The 17,436-nt window shown below is 37.0% G+C and overlaps 1 protein-coding gene and 1 non-coding gene across 3 annotated transcripts in view; both read right to left on the bottom strand.

Moving 5' to 3' along the window:
• Positions 1–5,573: 5,573 nt before the first annotated feature.
• The window catches only part of KPNA4 (karyopherin subunit alpha 4), a 33,298-nt gene continuing 21,435 nt past the window's right edge, over positions 5,574–17,436 (bottom strand). For both annotated transcript variants that reach the window (XM_063442602.1, XM_063442603.1), the window contains exons 8-17: positions 16,860–16,946; positions 15,499–15,668; positions 14,812–14,856; positions 14,585–14,716; positions 14,112–14,240; positions 11,585–11,689; positions 11,433–11,504; positions 9,663–9,825; positions 7,825–7,919; positions 5,574–7,678 (exon numbers count right to left, since the gene is read on the bottom strand). In XM_063442602.1, the coding sequence (XP_063298672.1) occupies positions 7,580–7,678; positions 7,825–7,919; positions 9,663–9,825; positions 11,433–11,504; positions 11,585–11,689; positions 14,112–14,240; positions 14,585–14,716; positions 14,812–14,856; positions 15,499–15,668; positions 16,860–16,946 (1,097 nt within the window). In that variant the 3' untranslated portion in view covers positions 5,574–7,579. The remainder of the gene's footprint in view (positions 7,679–7,824; positions 7,920–9,662; positions 9,826–11,432; positions 11,505–11,584; positions 11,690–14,111; positions 14,241–14,584; positions 14,717–14,811; positions 14,857–15,498; positions 15,669–16,859; positions 16,947–17,436) is intronic.
• Positions 15,118–15,428, bottom strand: LOC134593913 (small Cajal body-specific RNA 7). The gene has a single exon (XR_010090322.1). It is a non-coding gene; the product is annotated as a small Cajal body-specific RNA 7 (non-coding RNA).

Here is a 17,436-nt window from a genome sequence, read left to right on the forward strand (position 1 = left end):
CAATATTGCTGGAGACAGATTTCTGATTAATGTGGAATTGATGGTGACAGGTTGTGTTTCAACTATTTTTTAGATACATAAAAACAATATATCCAATTAGAAAGTCTCCTTAAATTGTCAACATTTTATTTGTTCCATAAAGACCAGAATATAGCACCATATCTCTATAACCCACCTCCCCCAAATTTGAGCATCCCATTAATGTACAATATTTATGAGGAGCTCAAAAAGACTTAGAATTGTTGAGACAAAGCATAATAAAGAATAGTTTGTCTAATGGTTAATCCATAAATTTACAAAACTTGCCCATAGGTGGAGCTACCGCCGTCACGTTTTATTACTTCCCCCAGTCATCGCTAACTGCTGAAGTAAGACATCTTTACTTAGATATGCAATTTATGGAGGCCCCCGTTGTCTCCTCCATAGACCTCAGTGTAGCACTCTTGCACATGTGAAATTACAGCAGTGACTGGGCTCCTGGCATTAGCTCAAGAAAAAAAAGATGGCACCACCCATGGGGACAGCACCAGGTAAGTATAACTCACCTGTGCTGTACTCCTGGGCCAATGCACAACAAAGCTGTGATGTCACAATCAGGGAGGCTCTGCAAAATATGATCTTAAAAGATCAGAGCTGCTTTAAGGCAGGAAAGGCTAACCTTGCCACACACGTGTGCGCTACATTTCTTATAGACTGGCTACACATCACAAGAAATTTATTCCAAATTTATTCCATAAAATCTGAAGTGCCACCATTAAAAAAAAAAATCACTGCTTGAACACCCTCTTGCTCTCAAAATGATAGACCCAAAAACCCAAAACACTACTTGACAGGAAACGGTTGCATGAAAATGATTTTATTTTCAAAATGTTGACGGTAATTATTTTAAACAGGGGAAAAATCCCAAACCTTATTATTTATAATGAAATGGAATATCAAAAGAGACCTATTTCAGAACTGCTAGAAACCTGTGTAGTAAGGTCAGAAAACACTAACTTGCTGTTTTACTACCCGTAAAAGAGAAGAAATGTTTATTATATTGCGAAGATATAGATTAATATATATTATTTATATAGCGCAAATTCCGCAGTGCTCTACTATATATCTTTGCAATGCAGCTTGCCTTACAGTTAAAGCACATTAGTCTCCTACCAGAATCTGACATGTCTTTTAAAACAAAAAAAACCTAGGGGTATAACAGATTAAAAATAAATTAATTAAAATTGTACGTTAAAGGGACCCTATAGGCACAAAAACAACTTTAGCTTAATGAAAGATTGTGTATAGATAATGCCTCTGACTTTTTACAGCTCAATTCTATGCCATTTAGGAGTTAAATCACTTTAATTTCTGTTTATGCAGCCCTAGCCACAATGCAGGGAAAAAAAAAAAAATTTTCAATCAGATGTAAGTTACGCTTAACCCCTTAAGGACACATTAAATGTGACATGTCACGATTCCCTTTTATTCCAGATGTTTGGTCCTTAAGGGGTTAAAGTTTTTATCTCCTGCTTTGTAAATGTAACTTTAATCACACACAGGAAACTCCTGTAGGGTCTAGGAAACAGAGCAGAAGATATGTTAAATTAAACAGAATTTCCAATAAAGGAAGTGTAAACATTAGATGACTCTTTATAGGACGTGGTTAGGAAGGCTGTAAGTCACATGCAGGGAGGTGTGCCTATGGCTGCATATAGAAAGTGACTTAACTCCCAAGTGACAGAATTGAGCAGTGAGGCTGCAGGGGCATGATCTAAGCAACAATACCGCTTCATTAAGCTAAAGTTGTTTTGCTGACTATAGTGTCCCTTTAATCATAGTATAAATTATTGAAAAAAACGTTATGCAATATGGACAACATTTACCATTTACTTTATTGCTTGTGTTTAGATTCCTTTTATTTCTCACACAGAAAAATGCTATTAGCCATGTTGGAAGAAGTGAATATTGTTCATTTACCATTGTTTAATCAATATCTTTAAAAATACATTGCATCGGCTAACTGCCTTATAAGTTCCAAAGAATGCCAGCCACAAATTGTATTTAGGTTAGTTTTAAAATAGAAATTCAAACACAAGAAATCCAGAACATTTAAATGCCTTACCCTCAATATTGGTCTAAACGGTTTTGCAATACAGTGAATAAAGTGGGGTAACACATTAAAGGAGCATTTAATCCACTAATGGCAAAATTTAACAACACGCTAAAGACTTGTACCTTTTACATCTTGAAGGCAAAACTTGAAAGTTTGAAATATGTAGATCTATTTATGAATCAAAATTTAATACAAAATGTCTGAACCTCATTAACATGTTAAACTGCTATGCAATAAAGCACACAACAGTGTGAGAGCTGGAGAGAGTGTTTAATGGAGATGTTTTAGGAAGCAAGCCATTCTTTTACACGCTAAAGGGGATTTACTTATCAATCCACGTAATATTCAATGAAGGAAAAAATGTAATAAAAGTGATGATATGCTCTACAATGCTACATTTTCAAATGTGTTGACGATTTTGTAAGTAGTTTATTAATGTTTTGGCTTTCCTGCTGCATACATCCTAAAGGGTCTGTCATCTCATACTTGCCTTTCTTCTACTTACCCTCTCTCTTTCAGAATGTTTTTATTTTCTTAATTTCCAAAAACACAAGACAAAACAGGGACTACTTTATCATGTATTTTTCCTACATTTGGCAATCTTGACAAAGGGTGGAGCTTGAGGCAAGCTTCGCCCATTGTTAGCTTGACAGAGGAAGTGGAGCTTGCCTTAAAGGGACACTATAGTCACCAGAACAACTACAGCTTAACCCCTTAAGGAGGGCGGGCATGCTATGCCATCTTTGGGGCTCTAAAAAAACACCATCCTATGTACTTACCCGGTCGCCGGCGATCACTGTGGGGGGGACTCACCTGGCATCCCAGGGAGTCCCCCTGCTGCCGTTCCGGCCCTCCTGGGCCATGTGATTGCAAGGTTCTTTCGAGGACCTCACGATCACATGGACAGCATAGCCGTCCACAGCAGTGTCAGCTGCAGTTTAAAATAAAATTATACATACTTCGATTAATAAATAAATAAATGTATATATATATATATATATACACACACACTAAGTGTATTTTAATATTCATATATAATCATCAATACACGTAGAATGATATTGAATATATATTTATATAAAAAATATGTAAATACGTTAAAACAAAAATAAATGTGTAATTTCAGTCTAGCTGTATTTTGATTATATATTGATATCAAAATACACGTAGAATGAAATAATATATCTATATACATAAGTATATATCAATATATACACAAAAAATACATATATAATATTCTATGTATATATTTATGTAATAATTTTACACAATTAGGTCATTTTATTAATTACAATTTGCAGGACCTGCCTGACAACCCAGGCCGAAAGTCCAGAGAATTTAATTTGCTAGCACTATATTTAACCCTGTAACTTTCCAAGACACCATATAACCCTTATATAGGAGGGGGGGGGGGGGGGTACTGTTTGCTGAACACAAATATTAGTGTTACAAAACAGTAAAATGTATTACAACGATGATACCGTCAGTGAAAGTGCCATATTTTGCATTTTACACACACAAATGGCACATGGACGATATTGTGATACGTTTTACGGTTTTGAAACACTAATATTTGTGTTCAGCGCATTCTCTCGAGTATAACAGTACCCCTCGAGGTATACCCAAGGTATTGCAAATGGGGTATGTCCTGTCTTTGTTAGTAGCCACTTAGTCACAAACACTGGCAAAAAATGGCATTCAAATTAGTTTTTTTGCATTTTTCACACACAAACACCAACTTTTGCCAGTGTTTGTGACCAAGTGGCTACTAAAAAGACTGGGCATACCCCACTTGCAATACCTTGGGGTTGTCTACTATTGCAAATGGTATGCCATCATGGGGGTAATTCTCATTCCTGGGCTACCATATGGTCCCAAAGGCAAAGTAACAAATCTGGTGAATTTCAATGTGAAAAAAATGAAAAATGTAACATGCTATATTTGACCCTGTAACTTCCCAAAACACCATAAAACCTGTACATAGGGGGTACTGTTTTACATGCGAGACATTGCTGAATACAAATATGTGTATTTTATTGCAGTAAAAGGAAACCGTATTATGACAGTCAGTTAAAATTTATTTTAGAAACAACTTTTTTTTTTAAATAAAATGTCTCACTTATTACCATTTTTTACAATTTTATTCATAGCTAAATATTTGATGTTAAATGAAAGCCTTGTTTCCTATAAATAAAATGATATATAATAAGTGTGGGTGCACTTAATATGAAAGATGTGAATTATGGTTGGACAGTCAAATTCCAGATTTTGTTTACGTTTTGTTCACAACATTTGGCTCAGTCCATAAGGAGTTAATGTAGTTCTGGTGAGTATAATAGTTCCCTTAAGGCTTTTTTCATGTAAACCACTGCCTTTTCTGCCTCTAGTGCTCTGCATGGAGATGCTGAATTTTCCTCAGAGATGCATTGATTCAATGCATCTCTATGAGGAGGTCCTGATTGGCCAAAACGGCATTTGGCTCGGCCGCATGCAGATTTTAGCCAATCCAATGCTTTCCCCTTCGCTGGAAATAAGGAGTTTTAAACTTCTATAGGGGTGTTTGGGGGGGGAGAAATAAACACCCTAAATGGTTGGTTAAACCCTATAGGGTCATGAATACATGTTTGTGTTCCTGACCCTAAAGTGTTCCTTTAAGACCCACCCTTTTGTCACATTTGTCAGGCGTAGGAAAAATACACAAGACAAAGTAGTCCCTACTTTGTCATAGTTTAAAACAGAACTTGATCAGAAAGAAAATAAACAGATGTTGAAAGAGAAAAGTAAATAAATAGAAAGGCACGTTTTGCTGACAAAACTACTTTAAGTTTGTTTTCTGGGTACTCTAACAAAACTCATGGCTTCACAGTTTGCCTTCGGCAGGTGTGATTTGCAATTAAGCAGGTGAGGCTATACACATCAGTATACACATACAATAGGTGTAGGTTATTTTAGTGAAAACATTTTCCAAAAGGAAAGAAACGAGTCGTATCCTGTGAAAACGTAAAAAAGAAAACAGAAAAAGCAGAACTACACCTTTGTTATACCAGATAAATGCTACATGGTCACTCAAAACTCGCTGGAAGTAGCAGCAGGTATTTGACTAATATTTTCACTAAGATACATACAGTACATATAGTACCAGTTAACTAAATGTATTCTTATGGTCCATAAGTAAATTTATGTGAAATACTTTTAATATTTAATCTGTTTGCATAGACAAAAATGTTAGGACTATGCTACAAGCACAACAATGCACATTGTAGCATGGCAACATCTTTCTAGTTACATGTATTGTGCCAGAAATTGCACTATTAAAACATGGGGCAGGAAGAACCATCTCCAAAATAAGTTTCATCCACAAATTTGGAAGTCATAAGGTTTTTAAACCTTATTCGTACGCAGGTAAAATGCAGTGTATGTGAGGTGTACATAGTTACAGGCACAACAGAAAATAAAATAATCAAAGCAAAAAAAAAGATTGTCTTAAAGTTTACGCTTTATTTCCCCACAACAGCCTAGCTTGCATTCTACATTAATAAGCTTACAAGCTAGTTATATGTCGTTTCTAGTTTAAAACTTTTATCATGTTTCAGATGACAAGGAATGCTGCAAAAATACTCTAATTCAACAAAGAAATAGGATCACAAAATAATCTTTATCCATTCTACAGTGTTTCAGAATCACCAGTTAACTTTAAAACACAAAAAAAAGTAGATATTGAAGCTAATGGTGGCATATGCCATATGTCTTTAGAATAGCAAACTGTCGTTCATGCAACACTTGTGCTCAAAGGGAAGGCACAGCATTTCCTACAATGAGCCACCTTATAAAAGAGTTCTTATTTATACAAATTAAGCAATGTTACTTTTAATTTAGTGTGCGTTACCTCAGATAGAGGCAGTCTTCTAATTTAAAAAAAGCCCTTGCATGCAATAAATGCAAGGTTTATAAAAAGAAACGAGAAAAAAAAAAAAATTGTTATCTCCCTAAAGTGGCTCAAAATAGAGATTGTTCATGGCTGCCTACATCTAAGCTGAAAAGGATTCTAAAACAATGGAACTGCCTATACATGTTAACCCACTGTGTGCCAGCAGACAATGCTGCAATGCAAAAGCAAAGCAATAGACTGCTCAGCCTTCTGGCAACCAAATGGTTAATAAAATGCTGAATCCATGAATTGTACATCTAGTTACACCTTCTATTGATCTGAGCTTAGCAGTACATATGCACCAAATTTAAATTTCAAAAGTTTCCATATCATTTTCATAGAAAACAATGTTTGAAAACAAATAGGATTGAAACACAGCACAGTTTCTACCACAAATGAAACATTGTACAGGACCGAACAAAATGCATCTAAAAATTAACCTATGCTGGCAATTACAACATGCAGATATAGTCATGTTATCTTTGAAAATGAAAAGGTTAGACTTAGATTTATTCTTTTTTTTTTTTTTAAACCACTTTCTGAAACCTTTTCACCCTTTATGGCATCTCTGGGAAAGGGGAAAAAAAAAAAAAATAGTCCATATGTTTAGGGATAATCCTGATTTTTCATGCAGAATTTCTCTTTTTAAATACAAATCAGCTTTGATGATATGGAACAGTTTGCATAACATCAAACATTCATCTGGTGCAAATGCACAGGGATACCTTCTTTAACTTCCTTATTCTTACAAGCAACTTAAAAGAAAAAGTTACACAAGCAGGGTTAGAAATTAAAAGGAAAAAGAAAATTGCAATAAAAAATGAAATAAAAAAAAAAATACCAAAACCAAAAAGAAAGTAAAAGAAAGCACACAGGCTGCAGGACTAAACCAAAATCTGCTGCTAAACCGGTCTGTTTTCATGTCCAGTGTAAGGTAACACTTATGAATTTATTGTGATTTTCTAGGTTTAGTATCAACCCCCTGTAGGCGATTCAAGCTTGCATGCGTTCACATACAGCACCACACCCATACTCTCGTACACACGCCACTCCTGGACTGGGAGTCTGCTTCATGAGGGAACAACCTCACGTTCGAAAAATGAGCCTGGCCCCACAGCGCGGTGTCCAGACATTCATTCAATGCTGTCCATTCATACGGAGCTTCTTAGCAAGGCCTGGGCTTTTTCTCCTTTGACTTATGTGGGCATCCTACCCACAGGTTTCTTTTATGCTTACAAGGCTTGGTGATGATAGTACTGCATTTCCTCATTTGCTCTAGTAGATCAATGTTCCATCTCAGGCACTGAAGATCTTTGACCTGTAGCCCTTTCTGCACAACCTATATAAGCATTCGGAGTGAAGTATTCATTACATATGCCACTCATTCTCACTCGCACCCACTCGCCATCTTGACTTCACTTGGTCTGTACTGTCATCCAAATGAAGTCCGCACATTTCTTTCTCCGATTTAATGCAGCAGCAGATCCCATGAGCCAAGCTTGATGGGTCAAACCAGTTTACAATGCTGCACTGTACCTAACTTCCAACTATTCTTCCTAAAACTGGAAACCTTCCGCTGGTACGTTGGCAGATGAATTGAAAGTAAATGTGCTGCCTTGTATTGCTTCTGGGACAAGGCTAGAATCTTCATCAATCTACAATGAAAGGAAGAAACAGATATAAATGCACATCACAATGGAATGCGCACAGAAAGCAACATTAAAATAGCCTGGTAATTTTCAAATAACTTTGTTCAGACAAACTAAAAAATGTGGTCTATTTCCACAACTGTTAAACTTACTTCATCTGATGAGAAAAACTGATCAATTATTTCAAAAGCCAGTTTGTAGATATCCTCATTCTCATGACTTTGAAGTTGTTCAATCTTTTCCAAACCTGTAAAAAAATTTATTTTTTAAATAAATTACATGATGTGTAGCAACCAGAAATGTTCATTTTATGATGTGTGGTGTTAAATAATGGTTGATAAAAAAGGAAACCTATTCTACAATATAAATCTGAACCCTTTTTTGCATTCAGTAAGCACAACAATACAATTAAAGGAACACTCAAAACACTAACCACTACAGGCGGTAGCTTAATTTGCTTGCAGTGATTCTGTAACTATGGTGCCAGGAGTGCACTCCCAGTGTAAACTCTTACTAGAGTAAGCCCAGCCTTGGACGGCTTGCCTAAGTGAATACATCAGCAGCAAGGCAAGAAGTGACTGTCGCCCAGTGAAATCCAGTTAAGTTTGTCAAACCATTTTCAGAAGAATGGACTTGCTCTGGGAGGGCACCAGGTCAGTCCTGGCACCACAGCCAATACAGCAGGCTGTGGTGGATAAGGTGCTTTAGGAGATCCTTTAAAGCAGCTCAAGAAAAAGTGTATTACATGTGGTAGCAGTTGTAGCTTTGTCTAATGCAGGGGTGGGCAACTTTTGGCAGTGGACTACATGTCACTTCAAGGGACACTCCAGGCACCAAGAACACCAGCTAATTGAAGTGGTCTGGGTGTTGTGAACCTTTTGCAAAACATTGCAGCTCCAAGTCTGCCCTCTGTGGCAGTCACTAGAGGGCTTCCGGAATCCAAACCGACAGATCAGATTTTAACATAGGAAAGCATTGAAAAACTGTGTGCGGAGTCTGACCAGGCGCCAAGGAACATCGGTGCTGGATTCAGGTAAGTAACTGAAGGGGGTTTTAACCCCTTCAGCGACATGGGATAGGGGGAACTCCAGGATTCTCTAGTGCTAGGAAAACTGGTTTGTTTTCCTGGCACTGGAAAGTCTCTTTAATCTTGGCAAAGCAAGGAAAACGGAGTCCATAACATCTAGAATACAAAAGGTTGCCCGGTATAAAGCATAGGCAATTAAATACTACTGTGCGTAGACTGGACTAAACGTCCGGTGTGTGCATTCAATAACACCTATTATGCAAGCAACCATGAAGAGCAGACTCCATTTTCAGCAAATGGAGGAATGCAGCATATGGCATGTGAAGCCATACCAGGGGAACTCCGGGCATTCTGCCATTAATTTGCTACTATAAGCGACTTCATTGCCACAAGTGGCAGGCCATCCGTGGCAATGAGGGAACAAACAGCAGCGCACCAGAGCACATCCTGTGAGCTTCCACAGTGATCAGGAAAGAAAATAAAACCGTTCATGCACTGCCTACCCCATCATGAGGGACAGGCAGACACGGAGGTTGCTTTAGTCAGTAGTACTTTACAGTGTCAGGAGGTGAAGAGAATAGTTAAAAATCTTTTCTTGCTCCATTCTGCCTTCTGAGAGTATCTGCAAAATCCTCCTTACTACTGTGATAAAGTAAACTTCCTTCATTGGATCAGCAATTTGACTAGTCTGGTAGGGATCACTGTTTATCTGATCAAAGATCATGTGAAACGTGTAAGGCTAAAACAAGCTTAGAAGTCTGGTGTTCAAACAGGATGCCAGGATTTGTGAACCTCAGCTAGCTCTATCCAACCATAGTGTCCCTTGGTAATAAAGGGTGCTTTCAAACAAAGAAAACGTTTAGATAGATAACAGACCAGCTGGATGTATGGGTAATTCTAAAAATACATTTAAAAGATATGCAATCAATACAATATACAGAGATGGTAATACAAGTGGCATACCTCCACACTCCTCAATTAAATTGGCTATGGTTTCAGCCTCATCATCAGCCATTTTTAATATGTTGCTTAGCCCGTCCAACACTACTTGTATGACTTGAGCATCTTTTACAGTAAGCAAGTTGCAGAATGGAGGGATTACATTTTGCTGGATAAGATATGCAACCTACAAGAAAGTGGATGGAGAGAAGTAGGGAGAGGGAGGGGAAACTTCAGGTTTACTTTTACATTAGTTAAATATGCTCTTTTAAACATTTTGCAGGAGAATTCAGCTTCAGAGACAAGTATTAGCAGTGACAAAGCAAGAAAACACTTACTAGCAAAGCATCCAGGTTTACTGCTGCAATAAACACTGGTGCGAATAAACAAAACCCCACAAAAACAAAGAATACTTACAGGAGCCCACCAGAGATCAGCATGAGTTACATTTCCGGGTGGCACCAGCCCCATTTTAATGATGGCACATGGAATAGCTGCTGCCTGGCACTTTAAGTCTCAACAGTGAATCATGTATTAGGTGAAATGAAATCCATACTGGGGTTCTGCAGACATTTAGCAGTCACTACAGCTTCAGTCAGAACCCCTGCATTATTTTCCCTTAAGCCATATCTTACCATGATGCATTCTCTCTAGATACACAGACATGTTGCTAAAATTGGATGCTTGAGAGCATGTTCACAGTGTGGCACAGCAAACTCCAAATTATGCCAGAGTTTGAGTGCTGGGCTTTTTATCTTGTTTGGATTTGCTTTTCTATTACATTACAGTGCTGCCAACAAACACATGTATCGTATTGAGGGTTAATTATTGCAGGGGTTTATTAGAATAACCCTCTTTGCCTTTAAACTGAAAGTTGCAAGATAAATTGTTAGGACTTTTGCTTTAATGTTGGTAGATTAGCTTACACTTTTAAGTGCTACTATAGGCATCTAAAAAGAACTTAATCGTAATGAAGCAGTTTGGGTATATAGATCACATCCCTGCGTACATAGAGCAGTGAGAATGCAGGGATATGATCTATATACCAAAACTGCTTCATTAAGTTAAAGTTCTTTTGGTGCCTATAGTGTCACTTTAATGATCATTGGCAGCAGTAGTAAAAACACGATTTTATTTAAATATCCAGAGATAGTTGGGAAATTGTTCAGGAAATGTTATTAGGGGTTTTGTTTTATGTATTTGGGCTGTAGCACATGAGCAATTGCTGCTGTCCAAAAGTAGTGGGAGTTTGAGCACAAGACTATTCCTGTGTGTTTCTCAAACTCTTTTCACTACCCCAACACATTATACTATTACCCTGATCTAAAAATATCATGTAATATAAAAGATACATAACTGTGAAACATTATTAGGTGAATATAATGCCATCTTGGGGTTCTGGAAACATTTACCACTGTCTCTGGACAGAACAGACTGACATTTCAAAAACGCTTCAAAATACATTAGATACAGGCAGTTGTTTCAATCCCGATTTAAATAACACACAAAAGTCAAATAATTTCACAAGTGGTGGATGAAGTTGCTATGATCAGTATATGTGCCATGTGGTGCCAGTACACCGTTTCAACGGAGAAGCTGATTTGGTGTATATTATAACTATTTGAGCATGATTATGCAAGGGAGCAACACTAATAAATGTGTTCAGTTCTATACATTCATAGTTAAGCAAAGTTTTAATTCAGCAGTATTCTATAACTGTGTACAAGTCAGTCTCCACACTTTAAACTAATAAATGTACAAAGTCAAAAAACACAATACGGACAAGTTACCCACTTGTTCTTTCCTTCCACTGATTGTTAGATTGCTTATAGCCCATGCTGCCTCTTTCTGTGTCCCAAAATCACCCTGGAAAACAAAACACGTTTGTTATAAAGCTATTCAACATTCCACTCTTGCACCCAAAAATGGCCATCCTATTTGTTTACCTTATCCAAAAGATGAATAATCATGGGTACAAGGTTAGCATCAATCACTGCCTGAACTTGCTGTTGGTTACCGGCAGTAATATTCGATAAAAACCACACAGCCTCCTGGGAGAGAAAGCAAAAGGGCATTTGTAAGTGTGCATGGTTTATGTTAGATGAGCATTTTATTCATGATCCATGCACTTTAGAAGTGAAAATACCTGTATGTTATGAGAGGACTACTTTAACCCCTTAAGGACCGGACTGTTTTTTGCGATGTTGTACATTTGCGACCAGGCATCTTTTTACACTTTTGTGGTGTTTGTGTTTAGCTGTAATTTTCCGCTCTCTCATTTACTGTTCCCATACAAATTATATATTGTTTTTTTCCAGGACAAAAGGGGCTTTCTTTACATACCATTATTTGTATAATCTCATGTAATTTAATTTTTAAAAAATGAAAAAATATGAAAAATTGAAAAAAATACATGTTTTTTGACTTTTATGTGAAAAATCTTTTACTCATCTACAAAAGCGAATGAAAAAAACTGCTAAATAGATTCAAAATGTTGTCCTGAATTTAAAAACACCCAGTGTTTACATGCTTTTTGCTCTTTTTTTGCATGTTATAGGGCTATAAGTACAAGTAGGATATTGCGGTTTCAAAACATAATTTTTTAAATGTATCAATAGTGACATTGTAACACTATTATCTGTCATAAATCGCTGAATAACACCCCACATGTACATATTTTTTTTAAAGTAGACAACCCAGTGTATTCAATATGGGGTATGTCCAGACTTTTTTAGTAGCCACTTAGTCGCAAACACTGGCCAAAGTTAGCGTTCATATTTGTTTGTGTGTGAAAAAAGTAAAAAACTAAATTGAACGCTAATTTTGCCCAGTGTTTGTGACTAAGTGGTTACTAAAAAAGACTGGACATACCCCATTTGCAATACCCTGGGTTGTCTTCTTTTGCAAATGGTATGCCATCATGGGGGTAATTCTCATTCCTGGGCTACCATACGCTCTCAAAGGCAACGTAACCAACCTGGCCATTTTCAATGTAAAAATATTTGTCCCATATATTTGACCCTGTAACTTTCAAAAACGCTATAAAACCTGTACATGGGGGGTACTGTTATACTCAGGAGACTTTGCTGAACACAAATAGTAGTGTTTCAAAACTGGAAAATGTATCACAACAATTATATCATCAGTAAAAGTGCTGTTTGTGTGTGAAAAATGCAAAAAAAGTCACTTTCACTGACAATATCATCGCTGTGATATGTTTTACTGTTTTGAAACACTAATATTTGTGTTCAGCAAAGTCTCCCGAGTAAAACGGTACCCCCCATGTACAGGTTTTAGGGTGTCGTAGAACGTTACAGGGTAAAATACAGTGATAGCAAATTAAATTCTCTGGACTTCGGCCTGGGTTGGCAGGCATGTCCCTTAAATTGCAATCAATAAAATAACTTAATTATGTAAAAATATTACATAAATACGCACGTAGAATTTAAATATATATGCATATTTATATATTTGAAGTCTACGTGTATATTTATATAATTATTTATGTAATTTTGTATATGGACATATGCATAGTTCGTATTCTTTTTATTTATTTATATATACATAGATATATATACAATTTCATTCTAAGTGTATTTTGATATAAATATATATATTAATATCAAAATACAGTTATATAATATATTATATATACACGTGTGTAATTTAATTACAAGTGTATTTTTATATTAATATATGTACATATTAATATAAAAATACACTTGGCATGACATTATATATATGATATATAGACGTATATTATATAGGTATAATATATATATATATATATATATATACACACACACACACACACACACACACATTTTTATTTATTAACTTTAACTTTATTTTTTTTTATGATTTTACAGCAGCAGGGAGACTGCCTGTCAGCACAGACAGTCCCCCTGCAGGCAGACACATGGACACCTATTGTGACCATGTGGTCGCCCTGTTGGGCGATCACATGGCCACAGAGGTCCTAATCCGCCATGGGGAGAGACTGTCTGGGCTGCAGGCAGTCCTCCCCACAACGGGAGCACCGCCGATCGCCGCCGGGGGAACGACGGCGATCGGGTAAGTACATCTTAAATTTAGGACGGTTCAGGACCGTCGTCGGTCGGCAATGGAAAAATGCCGATGACGGTCCTGAACCGTCCAGCGTCCTTAAGGGGATAAGGAATGCTAAAATATACAACTGGATGTAGTTTACTGTTCGACCTGTCGACTGCACCCGCTTTGGGGGGGGGGGGGGGGGGGAAGGGAGCCAGCGCATGATTGAGCAGCACGCAACGCAAGGCAGCTCTACATGAGCACGGCGATATTTCAGACTTTTCCATCCCAACATCCTAAATGAGTGCAGAAACACGCAGCAGAGTGCCCAAACACATGGGGAAGAACAAAAAAAAAAAAGCAGCGGGCTGACCCGCGATATCGGGACTTTCCGAATTTAACGATTATGTCTGAAATCCTCACCTTGTTAATTTTTTCCTTTGCATGTGTAAGCAAAGCAGGAAAGTGTTGGAGTGCCTCACAGTTTAGAACAACCTGTGTCTGTTCATCAGTTCCAGTGACTATGTTTCCTACAGCTCTTAGAGCAGCAGTCTGAAAGGCAGGCAACAAGACCATAAGAAAATGTACAAACATACATGAAAAGGAATAAAGACTCATTTAACCAGAGGTGTGTAACATCACAACATATGCAACTATAGAAACAGTATACACAATGACCTCCACACTCAAATATTCCAAAGTGCTTACAAAATATCATGGCCTATATAGATTTACAAAAAGGCAAATGGATTGATTTTTTTCAAATGAGAACCTCCAATCCTTTTAATATTAACAAAATAAATAAATTCATGGTGGAGATTTAGCTAACTGCATAGGTTTGAGAGGTGTGTGTGTAGATGGGGGGGCGGTAGAGGTGAATAAATAAAACCCCTTACCTGCACTTTCACTTCTAGATTGCTTAGAAGGGGCACCAGATTGGTCACTATTCCAGAATCTATTACCATCTGAATTTGTTCATTTCCGGCGTCTGTTAGATATGAAAGCGCCCATACTGTGTCCACCAATATCTACACACGAGAGAAATGTCAATAACCCAAGAAACAAAAAAATACTAAGTAGCCAAGTAAACCACATGCAGCTGAAAAAAGGTTTGTATACTTACATTTACATCTGTGTGGTGTATCAGGACGCATAGAGCAGGTAGTATCTGTGGAAAACACAAACATTGGTTTTGTTACTGTTAACTGATCAGACAATATATTTAGAAATAGTTCTTCGCATTGCCATTAATAAAGCTATTTTACAGAATTTGATTATTTATTAAAATCAATAAATCACATTAAAATGCAGCAAGTGGTTGTATATGTTCGAGCAACAAGATTTAATTGGCATGAATATTTACCACTCTAGGCAAGTCATAATCAGACAAAACATTTAAACTGAAAGCCAGTTGTACAAAACTGCTTCATTGGATCAGATCACAGACACATAATTCTGCACCTGTCAGAGATATTAGGGTGTGCTGGTTATTAGAGGGAACCAAGTTTAGGGCTCTAATCATCGGAAATGTTGCAGTAAAGCCCTTTATTGTTCAACATTCCTCAGATGCACTCCAATAACAGCAATGTGTATTCAGGGTCTCCTTGTAATAACCATAGGCCTCATTCCCCCCCCCACCCCTCTAAATACTAGAATAACTAGCACTTAAGTAAAAAAACAAAAACAAAAAAAAACAGACACATTCTCACTCCACCCCAAATCTCAAGATCATCATTTCCAAGGAACATTTTGGGCAATGTAGAGCTTATTGTTTGCAGAAAGACTTCTTTAAACAGACTTTGGCATTTACCTCCTGAATGGTCTCCATAGGTGGTGGAGGATCTTTATGGCGACACAGATTAACCATTACCCAGGTTACATTTCTCAGAAACGTTATTGGAATGGATGGATTGATAAAAGACAGCAGTGGCTTCACAACCCCAAGGCTGATCACGTAATCGCGGCATTGAGGTCCATCACCTGTTCAGTAAAGATCATGAGAACCATAATTAGCTCATTAAGACATGAAGCAGTGACCCATGCACATAGTAACACTTAATTTTAGTAATTTTGCAAAACGTTACAAACTGAAAGTGTGGCATGAAACGTTTATTATTATTAGCACAGGACTTTCAATTTTGAGCCATACCTAAAACTCACTTGTCACCGCACACCTTCTGCAATATGACGCTTAGTCATAAATTTACAAGAGACAAATTCCTAGCATGTGATGCGCTAATGCAAGCTTGCTACCATTACCATAATGTTGATGAACGTTAGAGCAAAAAAAAAATAAAAAAAAAAATAAATAAATAAATAAATAAAAGGTACAAGGGAAATAATTTTAGCTTTATATTTACAAGAATTGTAGCAAACACAAAGTATAGATAAGATTACAATCAAGTAGTGCATGACAAGTTAATGACAGTGGATTTTAGGGAGCAACTAAACTTCCCTTCATCCTCTGTTGAAGTAAGCGGTTGCTTTCAAACAGTGGGAACCCCTTTGCACACTCCCCAGAGGCTAACAGCTAGTGAACATTTTTGAGCCCTGATCAGTTTCTGCTTTGCAAATTAACAAGCATTAATTTTCAATTCTTCTCATTTCACCTTCGTTCTCCCACTTGTATGACGACCTATAATTATCAGTTATTCTGTGCAGGTTAGAGTGGAATATCTATATAGCCAAATGACAGAATGCAGATAATAGTCTTTGAAGTGTTTCACTGCAGATTTAAAGTTAAAAGTATTTCATGCCTCTCTACTGCAATTAAAGTTTCAGTTACAACAAGTTGCATTTACGTTTTAAACCATTATGCCTCTTTCAAACCATATATGGACATATGGAACGACACCTTAATACAGGCTGCTTAGCAAATGGATCATTCTTTAAGCATTGAACTGTATGGTAGGCAACTGAAGCAAATATGCTTGACAGAAAGCTACAACTACTTTAATTTTCTGTCCGGAAGTATTTTGTGTTCTGCCTAAGCTGAATGGATCTGTGGTAATCCATGAGCATGTATTTTACATAGGTCATATTTCAAACCACAAACAAGCAGAAAATCCAATGCTAATCTATAAACACCCTCATCCAAAGGACAGAATACATAAACCAACTGCATGTATGCATACATTGATCACATGACAGAATATAAATTGAAGTACTTACCAATGATATTTCCAAGTGCCCAAACTGCCTGCTCACACACATTTTGATGAGGAGAATGTAATAATCTTAGGAACAGTGGCACAGCATCTGAGGGTGGGATACAAACAGTACAACAACAGACATTACTTTTCTCCTGTGTAGTGTTGAAATAATATTTGCCCATGTTGGGCCCGGCAATTTAACCACTTTAGCTTGAAGATGTGTTTTATGTGTAAAGACTGTCATATTAAAACATGCATGCTCCCAGTTTTGTTTTTATTTCTGGCTGATTAGCACAAGTTACCTTTTGCTCTACAAGATAAACCGCTAATAGATAAGACAATATACATAGAACAAGTTAAATACAAGAGAACATAGTTATTTATTTTAAAGTCATTCTGGCAGAAGGAGTGCCTTTGATGCCAACTAATATAAAAACAAATCAGATATGTATGATGCATTTCCACTGCACAAGACTGGACCTTAATCAGAACTTACACTGGCCATTTATAAGAGATACTAACTGTAATCTGCACATGACCAGGACAATACAAAGACACGTACAAATTCCTAATTGATGTTTAAGGTTTATTTTATT

This window comes from Pelobates fuscus, chromosome 2 (genome assembly GCF_036172605.1).
Source record: "Pelobates fuscus isolate aPelFus1 chromosome 2, aPelFus1.pri, whole genome shotgun sequence".
NCBI lineage: Eukaryota > Metazoa > Chordata > Amphibia > Anura > Pelobatidae > Pelobates > Pelobates fuscus.